The sequence below is a fragment of the Spodoptera frugiperda genome, chromosome 12, assembly GCF_023101765.2.
Source record: "Spodoptera frugiperda isolate SF20-4 chromosome 12, AGI-APGP_CSIRO_Sfru_2.0, whole genome shotgun sequence".
Taxonomy (NCBI): Eukaryota; Metazoa; Arthropoda; class Insecta; order Lepidoptera; family Noctuidae; genus Spodoptera; species Spodoptera frugiperda.
The window spans coordinates 60,764-87,119 of record NC_064223.1 but is presented as its reverse complement, the minus strand read 5'-3'; the positions used below and the strand labels follow the sequence as shown (position 1 = coordinate 87,119).

Sequence of the window (26,356 nt, the reverse complement as noted above, 5' to 3'; positions counted from 1 at the left end):
TGAAGATTGCATTTGTGCGTGCGCCGCTTATACCGTTGGATACAAGTAAGAACAATGTATAGCAAAAACATTGGTCTTTATTAGTTCTACAAAAAAGTCCGCGATAACATATATCCAGCTTTTTTATTTAAGTCACAAAAACTACTTTTCTGTATTAAAAAAACATTTAATTCGTTGGGTGATGTTTAACTGGTGATATAACCAATAATACATATATCCTTATCATAATAAGTAAGTTCATCATCACGAGCATTTAATTTAGATTATTTTTGCAGTTTACAGTGTGTTATTTAGACATATAGTTTAGGAGATATCACGATATTAGTATTGCGGCACGGTACGGGCCGGCCGCGGCGGCGGGGGCAGCGTCCCTATAAATAGCGCGTCGGCGACAGCGGCTCCCCATTAGCACTTTAGAGTAACCTCTCGAGAAAACATGTTTGTATTGTCTAATGACAAAAAAGCTGTGAACGTTGTATATAAAGACATTCTGTAATATAATAATTGTTGTAAAGATAAAATAAAAATGTAAAAAATAAATAAGTTTAAAATGTAGGTACACAACGTTAATCTTCTATCGGAAATTAATTGTTTTAAGTAAATAAAAAGTAAGTAAAAGTAATAAAATGTAGAATGTAAATAATTTAAAAAGTAAACAAGAAAATAATAGTTAGATGTATATGTATAACAAAAGTAGGTAAGTACATAAAAAAAAAACAAAAAATATAAAAAAACGGTACATAAAAAATAAATAATATTAAAAAGTAGGTACTACGACTTTGATCTATACATATAAGACAAAAAAAAATCTGTACATTACTTAAATATTTTTTCCAAAAACTGATAGGGGGGGCGATCAAAGAAGAGTCACAGAAACCAAAAAACATTTTAATATTTTAAACGCGGTTAAGGGAAAGAGAAGTTATTGTGAATTGAAAATTAGTATCCAATATGTGTTGGTGCGTTGACTGTATTTGTCGAAGTAGCGGGATACACGCAAACGAAGTTGCGCGGGTCAGCTAGTATAGTATAGAATATATAGATATAGATATGCGTATTTCGGGCATAATTTTTATGTCATACTCGAATTTGGAAAAGCCTTTGCTAGACTGTCGTACTTATCGCAAACAGTACCCTTACTATGAGTTTGTTTTACGTTTAAAGTAATCGAAACCAGAGCGCGTTCGGCGCTCTGATTGGCCGGCTCGTATAAACCAAGCAATCAGAGCGCCAGTAGCGCAAACTCGTACTAAGAATACAGTTCAACAATCTTACTCGTGACTAACCAGTAAGACAGTTAACATAAAATACGTACAAAAGGTAAGATAATATTAGTTACATACAAAGTAATAGACATTCACATAATATCAACCTTCATTCGTAACAGTAATTTGATCTGATTACATCTGTCTCAGAAAATATGAAGCTGTGTAAGCAAAGATTTGTTCAAGGACATAGGAGCAAATTAAATAGACTTATTTCTAGACAGACCTGATTCAGTAGCTACTTATATAGGACATAATTTAGGCATACAATTTACAGTCTCTTCAACTCAGAATAAAATTAGTTACTTCGAAACGTATCTACTTCTTAATAGCTGTCTGTGTGTCTTAGCTGCATGACGTCACACGCTGCTCTTGAATATGGGCCCCGGCTTTATTTGAAACTAGTTGAGCTGTTATCGTGAGTCTCACATTAATTATTTAAAAAATATAGAAGATATCTGTACCCTTACAATAAGTTTACTTTACGTTGAACTAAAACGAAACGAGAGCGCGTTTGGCACTGTGATTGGTTAGTTCATTCGAGCCGGCCAATCACAACGCCGAACGCACTCTCGTTTCGATTTCGTTAAACTTAAGGGTACTGTTACTACCCCATTTAATTCTAGAATTCATTCTACCTACCAACATTTGCAAAATACTTCATCAGCCAACCGAAATATACTTCCGAATTCACAATACCAACTTCTAGATCACCGATCCGATGGTATTTTAAACCGTTTATACTGAGTCCCCTTTAAGGGTAAAAGCCATAATGTGTGGTCGACCCGGTTATCCGATCCTTGAATGTTTACGGGATAAAATAAACCCTTTTCTGAAAGGTATCGCCGGCTGCCACAGATGTCTGTATCAGGTGCCTATACCCGGTTTAATATTTATAAGTGTGTGTCGACTCGTCATTTTGCGTTACAATAATATTATTATAATGTTATGTTATGTTACCTGCTTGTTATTTTTGAAGATAGGTATTTTTAGATTTTAGATATTGTATATGCAACATCACACCTTTTATCCCCGAAGGGGTAGGCAGAAGTGCACATTACGGCACGTAATGCCGCTAAACAATGTACGCTTTCCACCATTCGTGTTATATGTCCCATGTAATAGGGGTCTATTACCATATGCTGGCCACAATTCCAGAATTCCGTGCTACTACTGAGAACTTTTCAAAAAACCGAAAAAAGTCCCAGTAATATATTTTTAGTGGTTATTTTCTTAGTTCTGTCAGGTCGGAAAGAAATCTGTTAGGTACAACCAGGGTAAAGCAATAGTGTACAAAAATATCTAAGGAAAACGGTATCTTAAAACTATCGTAATATAGTCGATTGCTTACAAGGCAAACCTGATAACTAGGTTGAACAAAGTATCCACATATCTACATACAAGTACCTAGTACAATATTTTTCTTAGAACAACAGAGTAAATAAGTTTTTATATCCATCAAACCATATTTATGTCACTAAAAGTAGGCACATTTCTTGGAAAACTATTAATACTTGTGTAGAAAAGATGGATGAAAGCAGATTTACGAAAGAAATATACAAGGCGAATATGAATGGGGCCGTCGGTAGAGGACGCCCTAGACGGACATATAGAGACCAGATTGGCGACATTGTAGAAGGGCCAAATTAAAAGTACCTTTAACCGACGATCAGGCATGAAAAGACTGATGACTGTTGATGAAGCGAAAGAGGTATGTAAGAGTCGTAGCAATTGGCGGCCCATTGTCTCTGCCTAAAAAATAAGCGGATTTAAAGTTGCTGCTTCCGACCCGGAGCTGCGGACTACCTAGCGAGTTTACCGGGGCTCCGGCTCGACAAGCAGGAATAGGAATGGAGTGGTTTTTAGTCAGTAAGAGTCTGACATTCCCTCTCGCCTTGCCCAGGGCGGGAGAAGTCGTCGGATGATTTTCCACCCTCAAAAAAACCCCATAGGAGACAGGCGTGAAGTTATTTATCATGTGCTGTTACAGTTTGCATATTAAAAAAAATATATAGTAAAGAAAGTACTACCATTTTCTTAATCTACGCTTAAAAGTGTACTTTACACTACTACTTACTACTATACAACTTGGTAAACCAAATACCTTTACCACCTTTGAGCCACACGAGCCGACGGGGCACAAACACGGTGACGTAGTATGCTTGCCCCCGGCCACAAGTTGCCTGACAAATTGACCCCAAGCTAGTTTACACTAGTATTCTATGGTGTTACTCTATCTGGTACAGTTCTGATTTTGTTTACCTTTTTTTAAGGGAATGTTGTTATGATGATGGAAGAAGATACTGCATGCGGTATTATACGAGATGTACTCAACTAGTATCGAGTCACAACAGGGACCCATAACCATGTGTGACATGTGCTGCGTTGATTGTCTAGACGTCTCATGATACTCCCAATAAAATTTCAAGTAATCTAGATTTAAATAGACCCTGCAACACTACTGATACCAAACTCTAATGCGTACTAAATACAAAAACAAACAAAAAACTCATCATTCTCTGATAACTTACAAAAAATAAATAAAAATAATTTCCACGTTTAATCAAAAGCGTATGAAACAAAGCAGCTACAATATGAATGAGATGTAGACTTATACAAACATACATACTTACACACTTACAACTTACATACATACATCAGGGCTCACGACCATGTGTTACGGAGATGTAATGTTCTGAAGTTTGGAGGACAAGCCTTGCTCGTGTCGGCACAAGAATTATTGCCGGCGCCTCGAAAACAGCGGACAAGTAGAAATACTTACATAATTCTTCTTAATAATTTGACTGCACGGTTGGCGGACTAAGGGGGAGGTCTTTGTTAAACAGTGGACGTATTCCGGCTGATGATTATGATGATGATGGTGCGGTAACTGGGCAACCGGCTGCCGCGCAACGCGTAGCGGTTTCCATTGCTACACTAAGCAACTCTTTTGCAAATTGTTGTTTCGGTTCTGGGTGTCATGTGTATGTGAACTTGTATGTTTGTAAACGCATCCACGACATAGGAGAAAATCCTAGTGTGGGGCTACTGTTTTGGGCAAACAAAAAGAATAAGTATATAAAAGAGATTAGAACTCGAAACGGGGTATTTACCATGTTTTTCTATTTCTATGAGTTTCCGAAATATCCCGTTTCGAGTTTGATGATGATGACGTTTTGTATATACTAGTGTTAGTGACAATGTCAGTTTAAAAACTTATATAAATAAGATTTTTGTGTAAGTACTAAAGATAAGATCTTTTATACCTCGAGGTGATAAATAACGCATGTACATATGTTTAGTTGCTTCATACATCATGTTAAACATATTGTGTAGTGATAGTGACAACATTACATCACATTAACGACCCGTGTCAGTCCACTGCTTGTTTTGGGTCTCGTCTACATAAAAGAGTTTGCCATGTACTATAAACTTGATAGGTATGTATGTACTTGATAGGTGGGTTAAACGCAGTTCAAAAGGTTCAGGTTTATCAGAGAGCTTTGCTGCCTGGTCTTTGTCAAATGTAGTCTACTAGTTTCTTCTGTCCCGTCACCATACGATTTTTTTAAGGGGGGAATATCATGGAAACACAATGGCTTCTCCCACTTTGGGCGAGGCGAGAGGGAGTGTAAGGCTTTCACTGACTAAAAACCACCCCGTTCCTACTCCTGCTTTTCAAACCGGAGCCCCGGTAAACCCACCATATGACTAGAGACAAAATATAGATATAAAACTGTACCTAAATAGTGTAACTCGCAGATTTCATGGCCACACACACATAGGTACCTTATTCTACGCCTTGTACAATTTAATTCTTAGTCTCCAAGTGTTTATACTTATGAACACTTTTCATCTGGAATTGTAACAACACATGTAGGTAATTAGAAATGTCTTGTTACAGCATTTAACTTTAGACTTTAATACCTAAATATACAATTGTGTTTTGCTTGTACATAGAGCCCTGAACATAATATATACAACTCTGTTAATAATTATCAACAACCCGTCACAGTTCACTGCTTTTTTGCAAGGGGAAAATCTTCCAATGACTTCTCCCGCCTTGGGTAAGGCGAGAGGGAATGTCAGACTCTTACTGAGTAAAAACCACTCCGTTTCTATGCCTAATCCTCGAGCCAGAGCCTCGGTAACCAGCTAGGTAGTCCACAGCTCCACTACTGGAATGTACAGGACTACATAAGAAAATTTGTCATAATATAACTCCCTCTCGCCTCACCCAAGGCCGGAGGAGATGTCACTAAATGATTTTACCCCCATCAGAAAAAGGTTTAGCAAGAGTAGGAGTTTACAATTTCAATTCTTTTAAAAAGTGTTATTAGCTGGTTTCTGTCATATGTGTGTCATTAATCAGCATTTATAACAATTACGGAAAGATCAGCAGGGCTACTCCAGTTCTCGAATGCGAAGTTTCGTTTAATCTTCGGCCGTAGGTTTAGTTGATTTACTAATGAATTTATCTGAAATAGCGTTTTATTTTTAATTTTAAATCAAAACCCATTTATTTATGAAGATATCTTCATTTCATTCGTTAATTTTTGTTCACGAAAGTTCGCAATTAATGGAATTGTAGTACGAAATTTGCGAAGTTTCGGACGAAACTTAGTTTTTCGTTGAATTAGAGTAGGCCTCCAGGACTGGTGACAAATGTCTGTAGATACTGTTGATGATGATGATTTCTAACAAGACCCTCCAAATTCCCATCAATAAAGACATTACCGGATGTCCTTTATATTCCTTCTAAGATGTCCGACTGATGTAATAAACACGTACTTTAAACATTAATGGCGTCTTAAAATTTTGTCAATCGTTTTATGTGCCTGCGCAGGTGTTAAACGTTTTGTTCGAAACCTCTTTTGTAACCTACCCTAAGTGATTCAAAGCGTATTTCAATTTTAAAGTCGTGTAAATTAGAATTCAAATGGTTTTTAGAGAAATGTATACCTTATTAAATGAGTGTGTAAGTCGATTTTTCATTGGCTGTTCGACATGAATGAAAAGTTCTTAATGATGTACAATGTAAAAGTCAACTTTACTACGTTGAGTTAAAGTTTATAGTGCTAAATCACAATGTGGTATTGTAAATTACGTCTTATTTTAAACATGAATGGAGTTGTAACGACGCACGTGGAATGCTTTTAATGGCGCTTTAAAAAGCCTTTAACAAGCGAGTTATGGGGGCCCTTAAGAATTCGCTTTTTATTACGAGTAATGTCTCTTTTAAGAAAATAGCCAAGAATCTTCTATGGGAAATGTTTTGATATAAAATTGGCTGTAAATTACGGTTTACTCACGTAAACATATTGAGAAAAGCTCTACTAGTTTCGAGTTACAGAGAAACTCTTCCTCATAATTGTTATTTTTTTTTTGTATTTATATATTTTTCTTTCCACTTGCACCAAACAGGGAAAGGTAGAGACATTAAATGTTGTGTCATACACATTTATCTTCAGACTAAACTGACAAGCCTAATTTTGCCTGTTTTTCAAGCACAACTGACAAGCTTAAGTTTGCTTGTTTTGTCACTACTATTTATTTAACAGATATTATTTAGAGTAGATACATTTGCCAAATGACTAGAAGTACTATTTACTTAACAAAATATAAATTGAAGCACTTTTAACAAATTATAACTTAACAAATAAATTAAAACACTTTTAATACTACTCATTAAGTATATCCACTTTAAAATATGGCGACAAAAAAACACTAAAATTACATATCAAAACAAAAAAAAAACAATCTGCATCCCTATCCCAGTGATGGAGAGTCCATATTGACCCTGTTTCCCTGTCTATCCCCAACTCCAGCCATTGTGGGGGGTACAAAGGCCCGGCTCACCATACGCCGGACGCGCCTCCTATTCACCGACAAATGTAGGACAAATAGTAGCCCATGAATTATGGGAGTCCATTGAAAAGTTACAACGCACTGTGAAGCATTCTGTTTTGTTCGTGTGTGTGTCTGTTATGGGGGAATTAGGGATATTGAGTGGTTGATGAATAAACTGTTTCGGTTATGTTAACTCAGGTTTGCAGATATTTAAAAAATAATGTGTTAACAGAGGTAAGGTTCTTACTTTTAGCTGTATTATTTTTTTTTTTAATGAAACGTTGCCCCAGACTAGGATTTTCACCTGATAGTAAGTGGGTGCGTTTACAAACATCTTTGTAAACACAATGAAACTTATGTGAATAAAAAATATTCGGCTCGACGGGCAGGAGTAGGAACGGGGTGGTTTTTAGTCAGTAAGAGTCTGACACTCCCTCTCGCCTCGCCCAAGGCGGGAGAAGTCATTGGATGATTTTCCACCCTAAAAAAAAAAAAAAAAAAAGTACTTGCATGCCGCCCATGGACACCCAAAACACAAAGGTCAAGTTGCGTTGCCGGCCTTTTGGGGGTAAGGTATATTAAGCGGTTAAAACAGTTGGATTCAAAATACGGGGATGGGAAAGATTGGGCCTCCGGTACACCTCACTGCACACAACGAAATATGACGCAAGCGTTATATCACGTCGGATTTCTGTGAGGCTGTCGTATTACTCCGGTCGAGCCGGCCCCTTAAATACCGAAGCATGGCTCTCCTGCACGTGATATATCATATGACATTTACATTTAATGTTAAAATTTAGTTGACAAGCTTACTCGATTAAGATATCCTAACTGGTCAGAAATTGTTAACCGGCCAAGCCTTAGCAGATTAATACCTACATGTACAAATTGTTCCCTTAGGGCCGGGATAAAACGCTAAAGTCCAGCAAAATAATATTAAACTTTAACGACTTTCTTCAATACATTGACGGGGCCCTCAATAAAGATTACAAACTCCCTTTATAAGTGTCCTTAGCTCTGCCATATTGACTTTATAGCCAGTTAAATAACACGAATCCAGTCAAATTCTAACTCTGTAACGATTGGTGTAAAGTTCAATATCGCTCGATAAAGATTGGGGAGTTGATAAGCAAGTTCTGAAGTTTAAGTCTTGTTTCTAGTCTTAGAAGTCTTTATATGTTTTGTAATTTTGCGATTTTGGGTTATTTTGTGAGCTAGTTTTCGCCTGCGGCTTCATTCGCGTGGGAGGAAAAAATACCCATGCCTACTATTGCTCTCCAAACACAAAACTAATTAAGTATCGGAACTTAAAACGGGATATTTACCATGTTTTTAATTTTTTATGAGTTTCCGATATTTCGGCACTGTTACAAGCGCCACAAAAACATGGTAAATATTCCGTTTTAAGTTCCAATTCTAGTGTTAGTGACCATGTCAGTTTAAAAACTAAATTAGGTATCTACTATAAACCACAAAGTAAAACAAGCATTAATTATTCCATTCAATAAAAGAGTAATAAATAACTAATGATAAGCTCACCTTTCTCTGATTTGCAATTTCAGTAACAAATAACATCTCTGCACCGAGTCCATCTCTATTATTTTTACCTGTATACCAAATTCTTGTGCTGACTAATAAAACAAAATATCATAAAATCCGTCACCACTCTATGTATGTATGTGTGTGTGTGTGTTATATGTTTTTTCCTCAACAGTTCCATTATATCAATGTTTCTGTTGACCGTGTCTACCCAGAGGAATACGGAATGTGGATTTTGCCAACTCTTTATGGCACTTTATTGCTTTTGTTTTCAATAAACAAGTTCACAGAAACAAAAACACATATGGTCCGAGATCCCAGAGCTGTCAGACATATCTTAGCATTTAACCTTCGGCTTACAGTAGTCTTGTATGTACTTTTTAATGCCTGAATGTTTGTAAAGCTTGCCGAGTGACACCTGCGCAGGTACCAGGTGAGAAAGGTAACTAAAAATTAGACTCACTTAACGTAAATATTTATGTCCGATTTTTATATATGTTTTGTAGAATATAATTACTTTGAAATCATATTAAAAAAATTAGACACTTTCCATGGACCAAAACTTTTATCAGACGGCTTAAAGCTCTAAAAAATAGTGCGCCTTACAAAATTGTAATAGCAATATATGGTGTCCCTGTAATGCAAAACAGTAGTACAAATCATCATAGTTTTACCAGATAATTTGCACGAACGTGATTACCATCGTGAATGTTACAAATGTGCTACTGCTGTGCCGAAAAGATATTTCTCTCCAACCTCACATATATTGCTATTACAATTTTGTAAGGCGCACTATTTTTTAGAGCTTTAAAGCGTCTGATAAAAGTTTTGGTCCATGGAAAGTGTCTGATTTTTTTAATATGATTTCAGAGTAATATTCTACAAAACATATATAAAAATCAGACATAAAAATGTAAGTTAAGTGAGTCTAATTTTTAGTTACCTTTCTCACCTGGTACCTGCGCAGGTGTCACTCGGCAAGCTTTACAAACATTAAGGCATTAAAAAGTATATACAAGACTACTGTAAGCCGAAGGTTAAATGCTTGTAAAAATAAGATATGTCTGACAGCTCTGGGATCTCGCTCTAATACGATAGACTCAAGTACAATATTTTTGGTAAAACCGTTAATGTATCATCAAGAATTAATAAAAATAGGAAAACTCATTTACAAAATTAATGTACGAAAACAAAACGATGGAGTTTCTTGCTCGTTCTTCTTTATTCGAAGCTACACTTGGTAACGAGCACGTGGCTTCACTGACAAACAGACCGATGAATAATTCAATTTGACGTTTCAAAAATGCCTAATTAAGGATTAATTGAAATAAATGCTTTGATTTTGAATTTGAAAAGGAATTTAGGAAAATCCTTTCAGTGTAGGTAATTAATTTACATAACGTGGCGCAAACGTAACGTAACCAACGTAAGGGTGATTCATCAACTCGTCCCACATGTGAGAATTGCAGAAAATCAAAATAAATACTCTTGCTTATAATTCTTGCAGAATGAAAATAATATTTATTTTGATTTCTGCTAATCGTCCCAAATTGACCGTAGGCATGTGGGACGAGTTGATGAATCACCCAAACGTAAAAATAAATTTAAAAAATTAAAAAACCCGACTGCATAAAAAACACTTTAAATAAAAACTGAAAAGTAGAAAACAAGCTTAGTCTAAAAGTGTAGATAGCAATGCTATTACCATAAAATTTAATAATTTCATAATCAATACACAAAAAATAATAATCTTATGCGAAACATAATTGAGTGCAACAGTCGGGACCCATATTGGATGATTTTAGTCTAGTTTATTTAATGGGTAACCCTTCCTTGGCAGTCGGGTAAAAATGGTAGGTCGAAGCCTGCCAGGTGTGGTGAATTTGCAAGGGTAACCCGGATCACGGTCACAGGCAGTGGAGGAACACCGCGGTGGTTTTAGCCAGTAAGAGTCCGGCACGCACCTCCTATAGTCCCCACGACGACGTGGGAAGTCCATGAGGATTTCCATTGCGTATTCCAATTAATTTACATGCAAATTCTCATTTTACTAGACTAATCATTAGTGAAGAGTATACCAGTACATTTAACACATAGTATACATATAACAATATTGCTAACTACTAGGGCTTACTTTAAAACTTTATCCTACAAAGCCCAATCAACCGGATAAAAGATTAATTTTCACCGAAAATTCCAGCATGGTGAACGAGCGATAAAACCAATTTCTGATAATGCACCATCCATTCATATCATTCGTTCAATGTTTAATGCACCACGGTCAATACTAATTAGTTTGATGGCCGATGGCATATCATTGATGCATTCATAGAAAACTAGGGTTCCTATTATGAATAGTTGATTAAGTTACTTTGTAAGTTTTTTTAAGGGGGGGATTATCATCTAACTTCTCGAATAGTTTTCTAAAAGTCTTGTATGGAATTGAGATGTGTAATGTCATATTTTTGGAAAACCTACTACTAAGAGTTACATAAATGAAAAGGTTTAAAAAAAATTTGATCCTCACACTGGGAATTTCTCCAATACAATATACAAAGTTTGTGGATCACATAAAGAGATTTCCGTGCGGGAATCGAATGCACTACTCGTTGCGCAATTCCTAGACAGTTTTCCACCCGCATCAACCGTGCAGTTAACTTTGATCCACAATTTTTCTCACTCAGTACATACTCACTTTATACCGAATCCGTCACTAAAGTTGACTTAACAAAACGAACACATAGAAACAATATTTGCAGCCATTCCAAAATGGCTACCGTTGTAAAATAAAGCAAAACTCCGGCCATAGAATGGCCCCCGTTTATTTATTGAAATAGTCTGTGAACACTGTTTGTTAATTAAAGCCAAACACTCGCCACTTCCCTATGGGACGTAATAAATATGAATTACAATCACAATTCTGTATTTCGTTTAAATATTTAAAGTGTTTGGTGATCTCGGATTGGAGTCAGGCAAAGAATCATTGGATTTTTCCGGTTATCCAAAAAATTATCATGAATAGCATAAAGTCTGAATTTGTGTGCTGTTTGTAGCAAAAGGCACACCCTCTATTATACTGGGAATAATTCTAGACTCCGTGCTGGTACTGATAAAGTTTGGAAAAGCTGATAAAAGCCCAGCAACACTTAGCCCGACCGAAGAATCGAATCCGAGATCCCTTGCACGGCAGTCACACTCGCGGTCATCGCATCAATCAGATTTGATCCTTTTGCTTGTAGCTCGCAGTCGGCATGCTGTAAGCACGCTTGCAGCTAGCGGTAGCCAGAATTCGATACCACGTCATATCGGAGCCGTGTTTGTGTGTGTTTTGCCCTTAACTGTGTAGTTGTATTTACGTTTCAGTCGATATGTACGGTCGGCAGACAGGAAGACAATAAGACGTACACAACACGAAACAGATGTTGGTACACGTTACACAGGAGTAACGCCCCACAAACACATCAGCTTTATAGCCTATAGCCTAGACTTCATTGTTGCCTAGTCTATTTACTCTAGAGTATTTATAGCGCCTCGTATTATTGTTTAACGTCCGTAGTTAAACATAGCCGCGTAAGAATCGGTTAAAAAGTAATTTAAATCATTTAATAATGTTAATATCAAATCTCGTTTATTTAATACCTAACAGTAACCTGACTCGTTCAAAGTCAAAGTCAACATTATTTATTGTAGTCGTTTGTATACAAAGAAATAAGCAGAGATGGTTTAAACATTAGACTCACTTTTCGACACTTGTGTTACATTATGAGTCCTATGTAAAAGGAGAGACTATTGCTATTTACCGAGCACAATAAAATTGCAGAATCCGTATTAGTCTCCAAAAAAACTCCAAAAACTGAAAAGACCCAATTACACTTTTGACCAACCAAGGAACAGCTCACTCATAGCACTTGAAACCACTCTTTCAACAAACGAGCCATCAAGCACAATTTCAAACCTAAACAGCGTGACATTAAGCCATGTCTCATTAAGAATGTTACAATTCAATTAGCAAGAACATAAGTCATGGAGCAATAATAAGGAACCATGAAACTCTGCCATTCATGAAGTCGTGAATGTATTACCGGAGTCGTAACTGCGCTGACGTGGAACGTAAACACGCACGAAATTAGCTCGCAGCCAATCTTATTGACAAACAGTTGAGAACATTATCAACTGGAGCCCTGAAACTATGAAACTGAACATTTTCGAATTAGCGTAAAGTTTATAAGCTTGATTTTAGTGCTATGGCAAATTGCTTTTGTTTTTTTTTAGGTCTGGCTCTAATATACCTTTTAAATATCAATCATTCAAATTTGACTGCACGGTTGGCGTAGCGTGTTTGATTCCCGCACGAAGCAACGCTTTGTGTGGTGTGATACACAAATTGTTGTTTTGGGTCTGTGTGTCATGCCTATGTGTACTTGTATGTATGTCTGTTAACGCACTCGTGATGCAGGAGAAAATCCTAGAGTGCAGTAACGTATTTTTAAAGTAAAAAATATCATTTGTGTCATCTACTGTAGAGACCAATTGACTTGATTATCAATATATTTGGCACTATTTTGATTTTCAATATAGTAGGTTGCGCGACGTCATGATGAAGAGTCCCTCTGTGACTCGAAACTAGTAGAGCATTCTCCATTAATGTACGTGAGTAAACCGTGATATTTCTTAGTATGTCTTACGACAGTTATTACTAAAAATAAGACATCTTCCGTAAAAGTATAATACCTATCTACGTTTTCCAAGAAACTACATATGGACATATCATATACAGGATGTATCAAGGATTCCCTCCACCTTATACAGGATGGCCAACAATAACAAAACCTTTTCTTAGAATAAGGTCTTTCCGACTTGAAGGTCCATTATAGCCTGACCTTTCTATCTTTTGTCATACAGACGTATATTTAAGGAAAGGATAATAGGATCTAAGCAGAGATTGGAGTCATTTCGTTAGTTTTCTATATACCTTTAGCCTTAGGTGAGAGTGAATTTGAAGTCTGATAATGTTAGTATAAAGTTAATCTATGGTTGAATTATTTCAAATTTAATTTCTCTACTGTCTCCGACTCTCTGACTGATTTCGAATGAAGGGATAGGTAGGCACGTTGCATATTTTAACATTTACTTTTTCTAGATTTGTCTAAGTTACATGTACCTAAAACCTATCATTTAATACACAGAAGGCAATTTAAGACAGCGGATTCCAATTTTTCTGATCTAGTAATTAAACTATAGTGATTTTCAATGAGATGATCAGGTGATCACCTGATCCTATTGGTAAGCAATTGGCGCCGCCTATAGACACCCGAAGCACGAGAGGCTTTACAAGTGTGTTGCCGATCTTTTAAGGAGGTTCAGAACTTAAAGATTGTTAGGGATTGGAGAGGTTGGGGAAGGGAAGGGAAGAAATAACGCAAACGTTGTTCCACGTCAGCTTTCTGTGACACTCCGGTCTAGCCAGACCATTCGTGCCGAAGCATAGCTCTCCCACCCTTAAATCCACCTCTAACAGTACAAATATGTATATCACCACTAGCCACCACTTTCTCTCCCCAACCAGTTAATTTACAAAGCAACAGCTGAACCACCTAATTTGCCCGCCATATTGTTATTTTAACAATGGCTGCCAACCGCTGGTAAATAATAACAACACTTTATAAAGACTTATTTGCCACACAATCACAAAGAACACTTCAAAGGAAAATGCACCCTATTGCAAGCAATTTCTCAAGAAAAATGGGTCAGTCTGCGTTGGTGTTACAATCTTGTTGTAAATGGAACTGTGTTAGCACAAGACGTTATGTTCATAATGTCTAGTTTCCTTTGTCGTTTGGTACTTAGTGTAGGTGTTACTGCAGTGGATTTTTCCAGGATAGTGTAAAAGGAAATATAGTTTTTTATGGTATGGCTTATAATGTAGACGAGCAGACGGATCACCTGATGGTAAGCAATCGCCGCCACCCATAGACACCCGAAATATCAAAGGCGTTACAAGTGCGTTGCCATTGAGGGGTTAGGAATTAAGGATTGTTGGGGAATCAGGGATCGGGAAGGGGGGTAATTGGGCCTCCGGTAACTTCACTCAAACAACGAAACATAACGCAAGCGTTGTTTCACGTCTTTTTCCTGCTGACTCCTGACGGCCTCGTCTTATGATATTTGTGGTAAAAGTCTTGCTTTTTATAAAATTTCTAATGATAATTTTGAGAACACCAAAAAACAAATTGTTCGGTTACGGTATCCTAAGCATTTCTCAGTAAGTTATACATTATTTACTTAACGAATTCAGTTCAAAGGATTTCCTCTTTACTTGGTCGAAGTTTATCCTTTTGGCATTAAGTTCTGAACTTTGAAATTCCACGGACGCTACAAATTATATTATCCGACTTATACAAATCCCTGATAATCCTATTCGAAGTTTGGAAGGTACAAATAAATATAATAACTACGATATAGATGATAAGGTTCAAACTTTAATGGTTTTGAAACTTTTTATATCTATTTTGTTCGATCTTTTCACTGTCACATTCATTCACAAATGCAAATGTTGAGAGGGTCTTTGGTTCAATGAACTTATCTGTTTTCTCAACTTTATAGTATTACCCCAGAATATACACTTTCTACAAGGTACAATATAGAATAGCTGGTATTACATAGGTCTTACAACTTGATTGCCGCAATATGAATGTTTCATTTAAATGAAGACTCATTTTATCATCGACACAGTGGCTATGCGAGCTGCTGTGAAATGTGTAGCGGTTTCAGAATTAAAAAAAATATCTACTCACCCCTTTCAGACATTTACAATAATTTTAATTATTGGCATTGGCATTGGCAATAATATTATTCCAAAATCATGTATAATCCGTTAGTTCTTAAGTAGTTTCCAAGTACTTATAATGTTCCCTTCGTTTACCTGAAGACTCTTACAACAACGTTGATAAATGTCCTTGACTGGCTAAAAGGCTATCTTTGGTTCTAATATTGACAAACTTAGAAGCCCTATCAAGATATTTGAAGATTATATCTTTGTTCAAGTACAAAAATACCTTAACAACTTTTTTTTATTGAGGCCGAGCCTTTTATCTTAAACCTTGAACTTCATTACAGAATTCATATTTATCGTGAGGAAACCTGGGCTTGTAATTTCTAATTATTGAATTAAAATCACCAACCCGCATTGAGCAAGCGTGGTGATTAATGCTCAAACCTTGTCCGTGTGAAAAGAGGCTTTTGGTCAGCAGTGGCCACTTATAGGCTGTTGATATTGATGATGATGAGGAATCAGCATATCTACACAACATCTCTTCACATTTAACAATGTCCTCTCAAACAGTTTATGATACGGTCGGTACAAACGTGCCGATTCCTTCAGCCACATATCATCAGGACTTACATAACAGCAACTTGGCCCACGCCCAGCTGTGGACAGCAATAATCCTAGTTTTAATACGACCTCATGGTGGAATTAAGGCCGATTCCCAGACCAATATGGCCGAATAATAGATGTGATAAAAACTTATGGCACTGCGCTTACTAGAAGTTATTGGAGTAGTTGTTGTATAAGAGGATTTCTATGTAATTGAGTGCAAAATGCGTTTTGTTAGGTTTTATTAATTAGTGATTATAGTCTACAGTAATTTAATTATAAAACTGAAGAGTTTGTTTGGTTGTACGCGCTACTCTCTAACTATAGCTCCGATTTGAATAATTATATTATTTTTGTATTGGATAGGTAGTCCATTTTTCGATAAAACATCAAACGTCACGCTATGATCAATAGAAGCCAAGCGGATGAAATTGCTCGAGAATTGCGAAAGAGAAAATTTCGGAATACCGAAAAAAAGCCCAGCAATACTTTGCCCGACCCGGAAATCGAACGCGAGACCCCTTGGGAGTCGCACTCGGCAAACAAGGCAGCCTTTATATTTAAGTAAAGCTAACACAGCATTTAACTAGGTTTACGTCACATCCCTGCTTGCAGTACACCATGTAACTTAATTTACACGGTGCATCCAGGGTGCAATCATGAGCCCTATTGTCAGGTACGTGACGTTAGAATGCCAACCATGACGTGACGATCCGTGACACATGCTGCAACGTGAGTTGCATAGGAATGGATATGTAAAATGGTAGTTTATGTAGTGGAACTAATTCCACGAAAACAGAGAAAACGATAGATTTTAGATTAGATTTCAGCCATGATCGTCTCACTGCAGGGCAAAGGCCTCCCTATCCTCTTTCCACTCCTCTCTGTTTAAAACTTATTTTAAATAGAAAACAATAATTTTGGTAAACTTAGAAACTGCTGACTGCCTCGTTGGCCGAGTGGTTGCAAGTGCGACTGCCGGGCAAGGGGTCTCGGGTTCGATTCCCGGGTCGGGCGAAGTATTACTGGGCTTTTTTCGGTTCCTCAGTGGTAGCACGGAGTCTGGAAATGTGCCCGGTATATGGCAATGGCAATAGGCTTTAAATCTTTTTTAAAATAGAATATGTACAATAATTTTAATGTAGATTTATAAAATCACGCTTTTTAACGCTCAAAAGGGACAGATAGAAAGGTACATAATTAAACATTGTTTCAGCCACATTTCATTAGCTATGTCATCCAATAAACAGTTTTAGTGTAGAGTTTTTCTTTGTTTCTTGCACCAAAATGTTATTCTTATACATGATAACATTACAAAACTCTAAAAGAGCAACAGGTTTGGTTTCTACTAAGTACCTATCGAAGTATATCCTGCACTTATCTCTACTTATCCTTGCGATGATGACAGTCGTAATATGAACTTTAAATTATCTACACTAAGACCTATATTTAAACCTAGGTTAAAATTTTAGACTAGTTCAGTTATTCATTTATTGACATGTACGCAGTGCATAAACGTTCATCAACCCATATAGAGGTCATCGACAGTAGCTCTGTCCCGGGCACGGGCGGTCCTGTAAACGCGAGCTCGAAATCGCCGCTAGGGGCGCTGGTATCGACTTGAGTCCTTTTTGGTAGCGAAAATTGATTTTGAGTTGAAATAAAATACAGTTATACCTACGTGTGTTTTATTATTTTTATGCTTTAATAAATTAAGTATTATGAAAGCAAATTAATTGTAAGGCGTTCACAGCAAGTTGAGAGTGAAATAAGTCTTTGTATCTAATAATAGGGTTCAGATATGACATGAAACTTTATTAGATTATAGAAGTATGTAAATAAAAACTACACATACATAATTACGTCCTGGGGAGGTCAGCAGATCCTTTATTTACTATTTACACTACGTCTACAGTCAAACAATGCAATTTTTTAAAGACTACGAAACTATCTATTAGCCGTTTCTTGCTCGTTCTTATCCATAAGAATCTACACTTAGGAACGAGCAAATAGATTCACTAGAAGAACTTAATTTTTTCATTATATTACATTCAAAATTACCTTCCTGGTCTATTTTGATTTTGATTATTTATTATATTATAGGCTTACTCACGTAACTGTTTGACGAGGAACTCGACTAGTTTCATGACATGCTAAAGGCTCATATTCATGAGCAGCATTCCGCGACACACAACGCGGCGATTGTCGCACTGCTAGTAAGCCGATAACATAATAATTAATTTAGTATGTCTCACGAAAATTATAATAAAATGATTTTGACTTTGTAATAATATACAATATATTCTTACAAAAATATTCCCCTCCATAGCAACAGTACCTAACATTGATCGGACTTGCAGCATATATTTCCCGGTACCTGGCTATAGGTAAATACAATCCAATATGCATTGATATCCGTACAAATTGGAGTTGCGTGTAGCTCGCATCAGTTCTACGTATGTTAAAACAAACAATGAATAAAATAGTGTGTACTAACCACTGTGGATCTCGGTAGTCGGTTAGTCATAGAGGCGACTGTCCAGCGAATTGTTTAAGGGTAGTTTTCTTACTTGACTTAAGGTCCTATGACTCTTTGATGGGGCAAAGGCGTCCACAGAAGTCCTCTATTTCCACCGATCGAAATTGGGTTTCCTTGATTGAGTAAAATATTATTATTGGGTATTATGTATTTTCGAAAATTGTCTAATATTTCAAGATATCCGGTATTATTTTATTATAACTTTCGTGAGACTTAAATTAATTATTATGTTATCGGCTTACTCAGGTAACTATTTAACGAGGAACTTGACTAGTTCCAAGCCATGATTTTTCCCCCTTAAAAAAAGGAAAGGATGAGATTATTTCAGTCCAGAACGAGGTCGTTAGAATACATCCCACTTATATTATAAACACGAAAGTTTGTATGTTTGCTTGTTTGTCCACGTAAAAACGGCTGAAGAAATCAGAATGAAATTTGCAACAGGGAAAAACTGTGGTCTGGAATAACAACTATGCCACTTTTTATCCCTCAAGAACGTGATAGAAACCGCTGGTAGAAGCTAGTATTCACATACATTATATATTACATAACTCTTCTATAAATTAAATCTTCTTACATTAAGATACGACGCGTGTTTCCATATACTGAGATCTGACCTAGTTACAAATGCAATATACAGTTTCCCTTAATTAATCCGATCTAGTGTTCCAGGAATATACATGTTTTAAATTGCAAATATTCCTATATCATGCCGCTGTAGTGAGCCACTATAAATGGACGCCATTTTATTGAATAACTTTTTTTATTTTATTTTTTTATTGTACCTCGTTGCTTTCAAAGGGAAAATGTGAAAGGATTTCGCTGGTATTACTATTTTTTTTTTAGTTTGTTTTCTTTTACAGGAAGGTTATTGAAAATATTGATGCGTTATTTTGCTGAATAATTTTAGTAAAGCGTTTAACTTTTAAATTAAGAAAGATAGATATTATATGCCGCAGTCTCTTTTTTATTATTTTCGTTTGTACGTTGTAAATTGTTATGTGCATGTGAAATTGCACCCATGACATGGGAGAAAATACTAGAGTAGGGCAAAGTCTAAAAAAAAATGGAGATGGATTTAATCTTAATCTATTTCTAAATTATTACTTATCTACAATTGCGAATGTTTGTGAGTTTGTGTGTATGTTTGTTACTCAATCACGTCAAAATGGCTAAAGGGATCGGGATGAAATTTGGAACAAGGGTACATTATGGTCTGGTTAACACTTAGGATATTTTTATCCTATGGAACCGCAGGCTAAGCCCGAAGCGCGATTAAACAGTTTAACTACCAAAAAACTGCAGCTTAACAAGTCTACAGGACAAATCACAAGTCGTTTTCACAGTAACTCCGAAACAACCTGAAAATCTACGAAACGAAATTTAATTACTCAAAAAATCTAGAAAGAAAATCTTGTACTTAAAAGTTTGTAAAGCGGCCAACAGCAACGTGAAGTAAAGCGAGCAGGTCAAAGGAATAACTTTAGTTTCCAGTCTACTAATGGACGTTTTGACTGAATTTTACAAGTTTTCTCTTTGTGGCTAGTAATGAATCGCACTCCTTTGTAGCACCCTGTGAATGACGGTGTCTCACTGTCTACCGCCACGCCGTTTATACCGGTTTCCTGTAAATTAGACTTAAAGACAAATTGTACAAGTTTGATTTTTGAATGATTGCGATATTAGTATGTTGTGGTCGAAAGAAATGGAAAAGGGTTTACTATTTAGGTTTAGGTTTAAAGATTTTTTTTCATAAAAAAAGATATACATAGTCACTCGCATGAGAACAATAATATCTTAATTAATATAACATTGTCACTGCATTATCTACAATTCACTTATTTATACCCACATCCATCCATTGCATTTAATGTGAAAAGGCATTATTTTCGCCATTTTTTTCTTATTTGGTTTACTCTTAGGTACTCGTATGTCATACGATGGTGTTTTGTTTTTAGATCAATAAGTATTAGCTAATTGCATAATCTAGATTATCTAGCGCATAATTGCCATTTGCCACTACAAACACTATCATACTTGCAGTTTTTTATTCACTTTTTACATGCTTCTGCGAAGTTAATTTACTTAATGGATGTAAGTAAGGTTAACTGAATGTATAGAGAATAGTGTCAAAAAATGGTCATTACATTAATACTACATGTTAGTTTCAGTAAGTGGAGAAAATATTAAAAGTATTGTATATAAGCCACAATTGAAAATACATTATGTCTTCCGTAGATCTGCGTTCCGGCAACCAAGAGTAAACAATGTACCTATTTTTCTTTTTTAATTCTCTGTAGGTACCTAAATAAAAATGTTTATTTCATCGACTATTGTCTACATAAAAATAGCAATTATAGGAATAATAATGTTTTTAGCAAGAGTATGCTTGTAGTAGGCCGTACATCTTTACGAATGATATGTACTAGACATTTTAGTTTATAATTTTTAGTTAATTTTATTTTTGTAGGTACCTTTTACACAGGACCTTCAGGACCTTCGAGCTCTAAAACATGATCTTTGTAGTAAAAGAGCCAAATCATCGCCTATACTTAGCTCTTTTGAAGTTAAAAAGTGTTTTTCCTTTCTTCTTCCACGCACCAAAATTTTAAAATGAAACTAAAAACGAACACTTTCTACCACAATTTTATAAAAAAAAACCTCCCACATTCTTCATTGAATCGACACTCCTACGTACCAATTATATAATGTACCAATTATGATACAATACGTGGGTGTTACCACTTTGGTACACCTCCAACCAATACTAAAACCTCTTTGACGTACCAAGACGGACAGACAGACAGAATTATTTATTATTAACTGCATTATTAACGATATTATGCACTAAGTTATAGCATGCAATCCATTAGGTAATAGGTAATAGCTATTAAGTAGCTACTTATGGATGTATCATTTAATAATTTAATACTGAACTTTGTAAGTGATTCGACATTGACATATTAAAGTTGGGCGTAATAATAATGTCTTATGCCAATTTTTGTTATCTACCTCGCAAGAGCCGGTTATTGAGTGGTAGTGCGACATTTTTTTAGAGTTAAGAAGGAATTTTTTTTTTATAAAAACATTTTTTTTTGGAACTACATATTCCCACTCTAGCAATTTCTCTTGTGCCGTGAATGCGTTTACGAACATACAATTTAACTTACACATGATACCTAGGCCTGGAACAACAATTTGTGGATCACACAAAGAAGTGGTTCGTGCAGAAATCGAACCCAGTACACGTTGCGCGGTAGCCGGTTGCCTAGCCACCACACCAACCATGCAGTCATGGTGGAATGGGACTGTCGAAGAAATGATCCTGGGTCTAATTCTAGGGTCAAGCAAAGCGCTGTTAGGGATTTCTCAGTTTTGCGAAAATTCGACTAATAATAACATGAAGTCTAAATATGGGTTCGATACGTACTTAGCATTAAGTTCATTCTCAATCACTTGAAACTCATTAAAACGTCCCATAGTAATAAAAAATACAAATACCTTAATCATTAAGATTTTCCTTATCATTGCGCAGGCGCAGCGGATAAGGAGGCGGACGAGGAGGAGGGCACGGCCGGCGGAGCAGCGCCCCCTGACGACAATGAGGAGGAACAAGAACAGCCCACCAAACACATCCTGCCACTCACCAACCACCCGGCTGTGCTGTAAGCTTATTACTGCTGTTTTTTTTCTTCTGTCTTCATATAGTCCTGATTTGTTGGTTGTTAAAATATAATTCGTAAATGAACTGTTCTTTACACAATTGACTCTACTACTTGAAACTTGCAAGCTAGCTGAAACACGTTTTCAATAAATTAGTTCTTTACACAATTGACTAATAATACGGTAGGTCATCCAGAAACTTGCAGAAAATTGTATGGTATATAAGGAATTTCTGTTACAGTGAGGTGTCAGCCAGTCAACAAGATTTCTTCAAGATGTTGGACGAAAAGATCGAAAAGGTAACAATAATTACTTCTTAAAACTATACACCTTTGTTTATAGGTAAAAGTACAATCATTGTAATCTACCATATCTTCCTCCAGGGCAAAGACTATGATTCGTCCAGCGAAACAGAAATCCGAATAGAGCATGAACGCCGAAGGGTGCTGATAGACCAGTGGAGGTCTGCTTCATTATCCACGCAATCCTCGCAGTCGCAGCCGAGTCCACCCACGCCAGCCAGGAGACGAGTCCCCAGGCCGATACCACCTCCTCCTGAACGCCAGAACAGCCCCGGCTCAGGGAGACGGTGCTACAGACAACAACACGTCCCCGACGGCATGTCACCTCCTCCACGGAGATCACACAGCGCACAGTCCCACCACCCACCAGACCCACGACAAATCAATGGCGACAACTGGCACGATCCCACTAAATCTCCCGTCAAACGACCACAAAGCGCCGGAGCTAATTGGAAGAACAACCCCAAAGTCGCGCCCTACAATCAAAAGCCAAGGAAGAATGACACCAATGATTACAGAGGGAATCACAACCCAGACGGCCAAGACATGTCTCAGATAACATTCAACCCAACATTCCAAACACACAGTCCAGCTCACTCAGCCAAGTCCCAACAACCATACATAGCGCAGATTATAAGCTACCCAATGTCACAGCAGGTGACGCCACCGTCACCGCCCAAGTACATCGCTCCTCCAGAGGAATACCAGGATCCTCAGAACAATACTGTAGACAATAGCAAACACAGCACACAGCGCCAGTCCCCGGTGACACAAGTAAATACTCAGCCACATATCTACTACATACACGGCAACACCACGACGACGATGGCGCAGGACATCGCGCAGCAACGGCAGCAGACCGCCATCCACCTGCAGCAGTACGTCGCCATGAAGCAAGCGCAGCAGCAAATGTTCACATATCTACAGAGAAGTCCACACACTGTGTTCCCTAATATAGATTACTCACAAAACCCGACTCCGAATAGGATGTACGAGGGAGAGGAGTTCATGGCTCAGTATGGGCACCCAGCAATGCGGCCGCACAGTGCGCCGACTCCCGTGGGTGTCGTGAGGCCGATGCCAGTCGCACCCGGCTTCAGCCCGATGGCAGATGGAACCCACATGGTACAGATGCCGATGTGGACACACATGCCTCCCGTAGTGTCCACGATGGGCCCCTGGGTGCAGGGCCAGGCTCCCCCGGACATGCAGTACTACCCGCAGGCGCAGTTCATGCCGATGTACCGGCCGAACTCGGCGGGCTCCGCCGGCACCCTGACGCGATACCACAAGAAGGACTCGAGTGATAGTGAAGTGAAGAATAACGTGTGCCAAAGCATAAATCTAGTCAGGCAGAAGCCGATAGGTCAGATCGTGTCCATCCCTGGTCAGGAGCTGACGGTGTGCAACAATGTGAGCGACAGCCCGAGCCCCGCGTCCGTCAGCACGGACAGCGGCGTGTCGCCGGGGAACAGCGTGCCCAGCGCCAAGAACCTGGTGTTCAACACGCCCCCCGCCGGCCCCAACGACACCTTCGCCTTAGATAATAAGAACAAAAAGAATAAACTTGTACAACAACCTAGATCTCTGAAGAATTCAAAAAGTCTAGATTCTTAGTGAAACGTTTGTAATTATGTAGATTTTCTAAGTGTATGTAGAGATTAGTTGATATGGCTATGTAAAGTATAGTTAATTCGATTCCAAAGTGCTTATTATTAAGGTAGGACTCGAGTTATTCTCCGCTTGGATATTATCCTCAATACATTTTTCATACACATTTAAGACATATCCCCTAAATCGAATAAGAACTGATTAAGGAATTGCTTGGAATATAAACAGAAAGAAATTTCCTTTGAAACGGAATACTCAATAAGTAACGTAGACAATATTCGCGTGATATATTCAAGTGTCGTTCAAGCGGAACATAAGTCGAGTCGAGTAAGTAAATTATTGTATTTATTGTGATTCTAATGTAAACATTTTTTTAAACGATCGGTGTTACATTGTCATCGTAGGTATTGGTAAATAAATGATGTCACTGCTTCCCTTCTGCCGCGAATGTTACAGAGTGCCGATTCTCGCGAAACATGTATTAAGAACGTACTAAATTTGATACATAATGTATGTATACCTTGTAACTGGCACCTCAGTGGCAATAGTGAGCACTCTGTATATAAATTCTCTGTCACTTTCTCTGCCAATCAATGTTTACAAAATAGAACAATGTTATTTTTTATCATTTAAAACGAAATGTTTTATAGTTTCTAGTGCAATTTTTTATTAAGTTTTAAAGACGCAAAGTCAAAATGAAATGCAGTATTTTTTTATTTTAATTTATATCGATTTTGTAAATTTATAATTTAATGTAAACTAATTTAAAACGGGTCTATTGTTTATTTATTTAAATGAAACTTTATGCATCTAAATGTATAGATAAAGACATGTAAAATGGTACCTTTAAGTGCCGGAATGCATTTTAAATTATCCAATAATAACGGTAACGAACGTATTCTTTGTTTTATTTTACCCGATACTTTTGTATGCAGATTTTGTGACTTAATTTTACCCAACGCCTTCATAGACAGAGTTAAAGACTTTATTTCCATTCCAAAATAGTTAAACAGATATCATAGAACAAAATTATTGAAACAATAACTAACATGAAAGAAGAAGAAATGTAAAAAAATGGGTCAAAAAAATTTGAAAATCAGTAAACTAAATAAGGTAGAGTAAAGTATCAACCCGTAAAGTTGCCTAACCAAGTTGTTAAAATACTACTCAACCGACTTTGGTAACCGACACTGACAGTCCAAATATATTCAGTAATATATTCCCAATCAGACTGATATAAATATACTAAACTAGTCTACAATAAACCACAACTTCCCCCCCACATAGGAGACACTAAATCATTCCTGCCCTCACCAAATGCCTACCGAAACCGGAGGCTGCAATAGGCATTTTACTACTCTATTGGTAACCATTAGGCAAGCGATCAACATTCGTTAACGCATTATTTAAATCTAATATCGCTGTATAAGATATTTTTCTGGATTTTCTCCAATTAGCTATAGTATTTTTTTGTGGACACAGAATTTGGCAAGAAAGAATATGGAATAATAAAATTGTAATCTATGGTATCACATTAACTTGTGTTACTTAATTTAAAATGGTTCATTAAGCAACAGAAGTTGTGAATTGTAATGTATTCTGTTGAAATTCTCACCACCAAACTCTTTTTTACCAAACTAGCTGTTGTTATCGTAAGCAGAGACAATGAAACGCTCATGAGACGATTCTGACATATCTCTTTTTTCTCTCTATTCAGCAATCTCTTCATGCACGCTCGTCAATTGAATGAGCTTATAATTTGACCCTTTTATATGTCGCCTCTATTAAATTAATTAGGCTCTTTCACAGAATAGAGAAGAAGGGCTCTTTTATAATATGTCTCTATTAATTTAGTCGAAGTAAGTCTAATGGACTTACTAAGCATTATCTATACTGGATACACCTCTTTTATAAAACTTCTAGCATCCATCCTTCCAATTTCGCCAGAACACCAGAAGAACCAGTCAAGTTGAGAAGAGATTGTTTTTATGTAAGTATAGTACCTATGTAAGTCTCATTAAAATTAGATATTTCAGTGCTACATCATCATCATAACCAAAAACTATTACAAAGACATTAATGTAACGACTATTTAAAGAGAACATCATAGCCTCTACAGTGATAGCCAAAGCCTTACATTTATGAATTAGTAATAGCCTAATAGGTTTATAGGAAGGTTCCTAATACTTGTGAATGTGGATCGATAACATAT

At 36.9% G+C, this 26,356-nt stretch overlaps 1 protein-coding gene across 2 annotated transcripts in view; it reads left to right on the top strand.

Moving 5' to 3' along the window:
• The window catches only part of LOC118262632 (uncharacterized), a 110,473-nt gene extending 85,431 nt beyond the window's left edge, over window positions 1-25,042 (top strand). For both annotated transcript variants that reach the window (XM_035574158.2, XM_035574157.2), the window contains 3 exons: window positions 22,104-22,233; window positions 22,473-22,530; window positions 22,615-25,042. In XM_035574158.2, coding sequence (XP_035430051.1) covers window positions 22,104-22,233; window positions 22,473-22,530; window positions 22,615-24,150 — 1,724 coding nt within the window. In that variant the 3' untranslated portion in view covers window positions 24,151-25,042. The remainder of the gene's footprint in view (window positions 1-22,103; window positions 22,234-22,472; window positions 22,531-22,614) is intronic.
• Window positions 25,043-26,356: the final 1,314 nt, after the last annotated feature.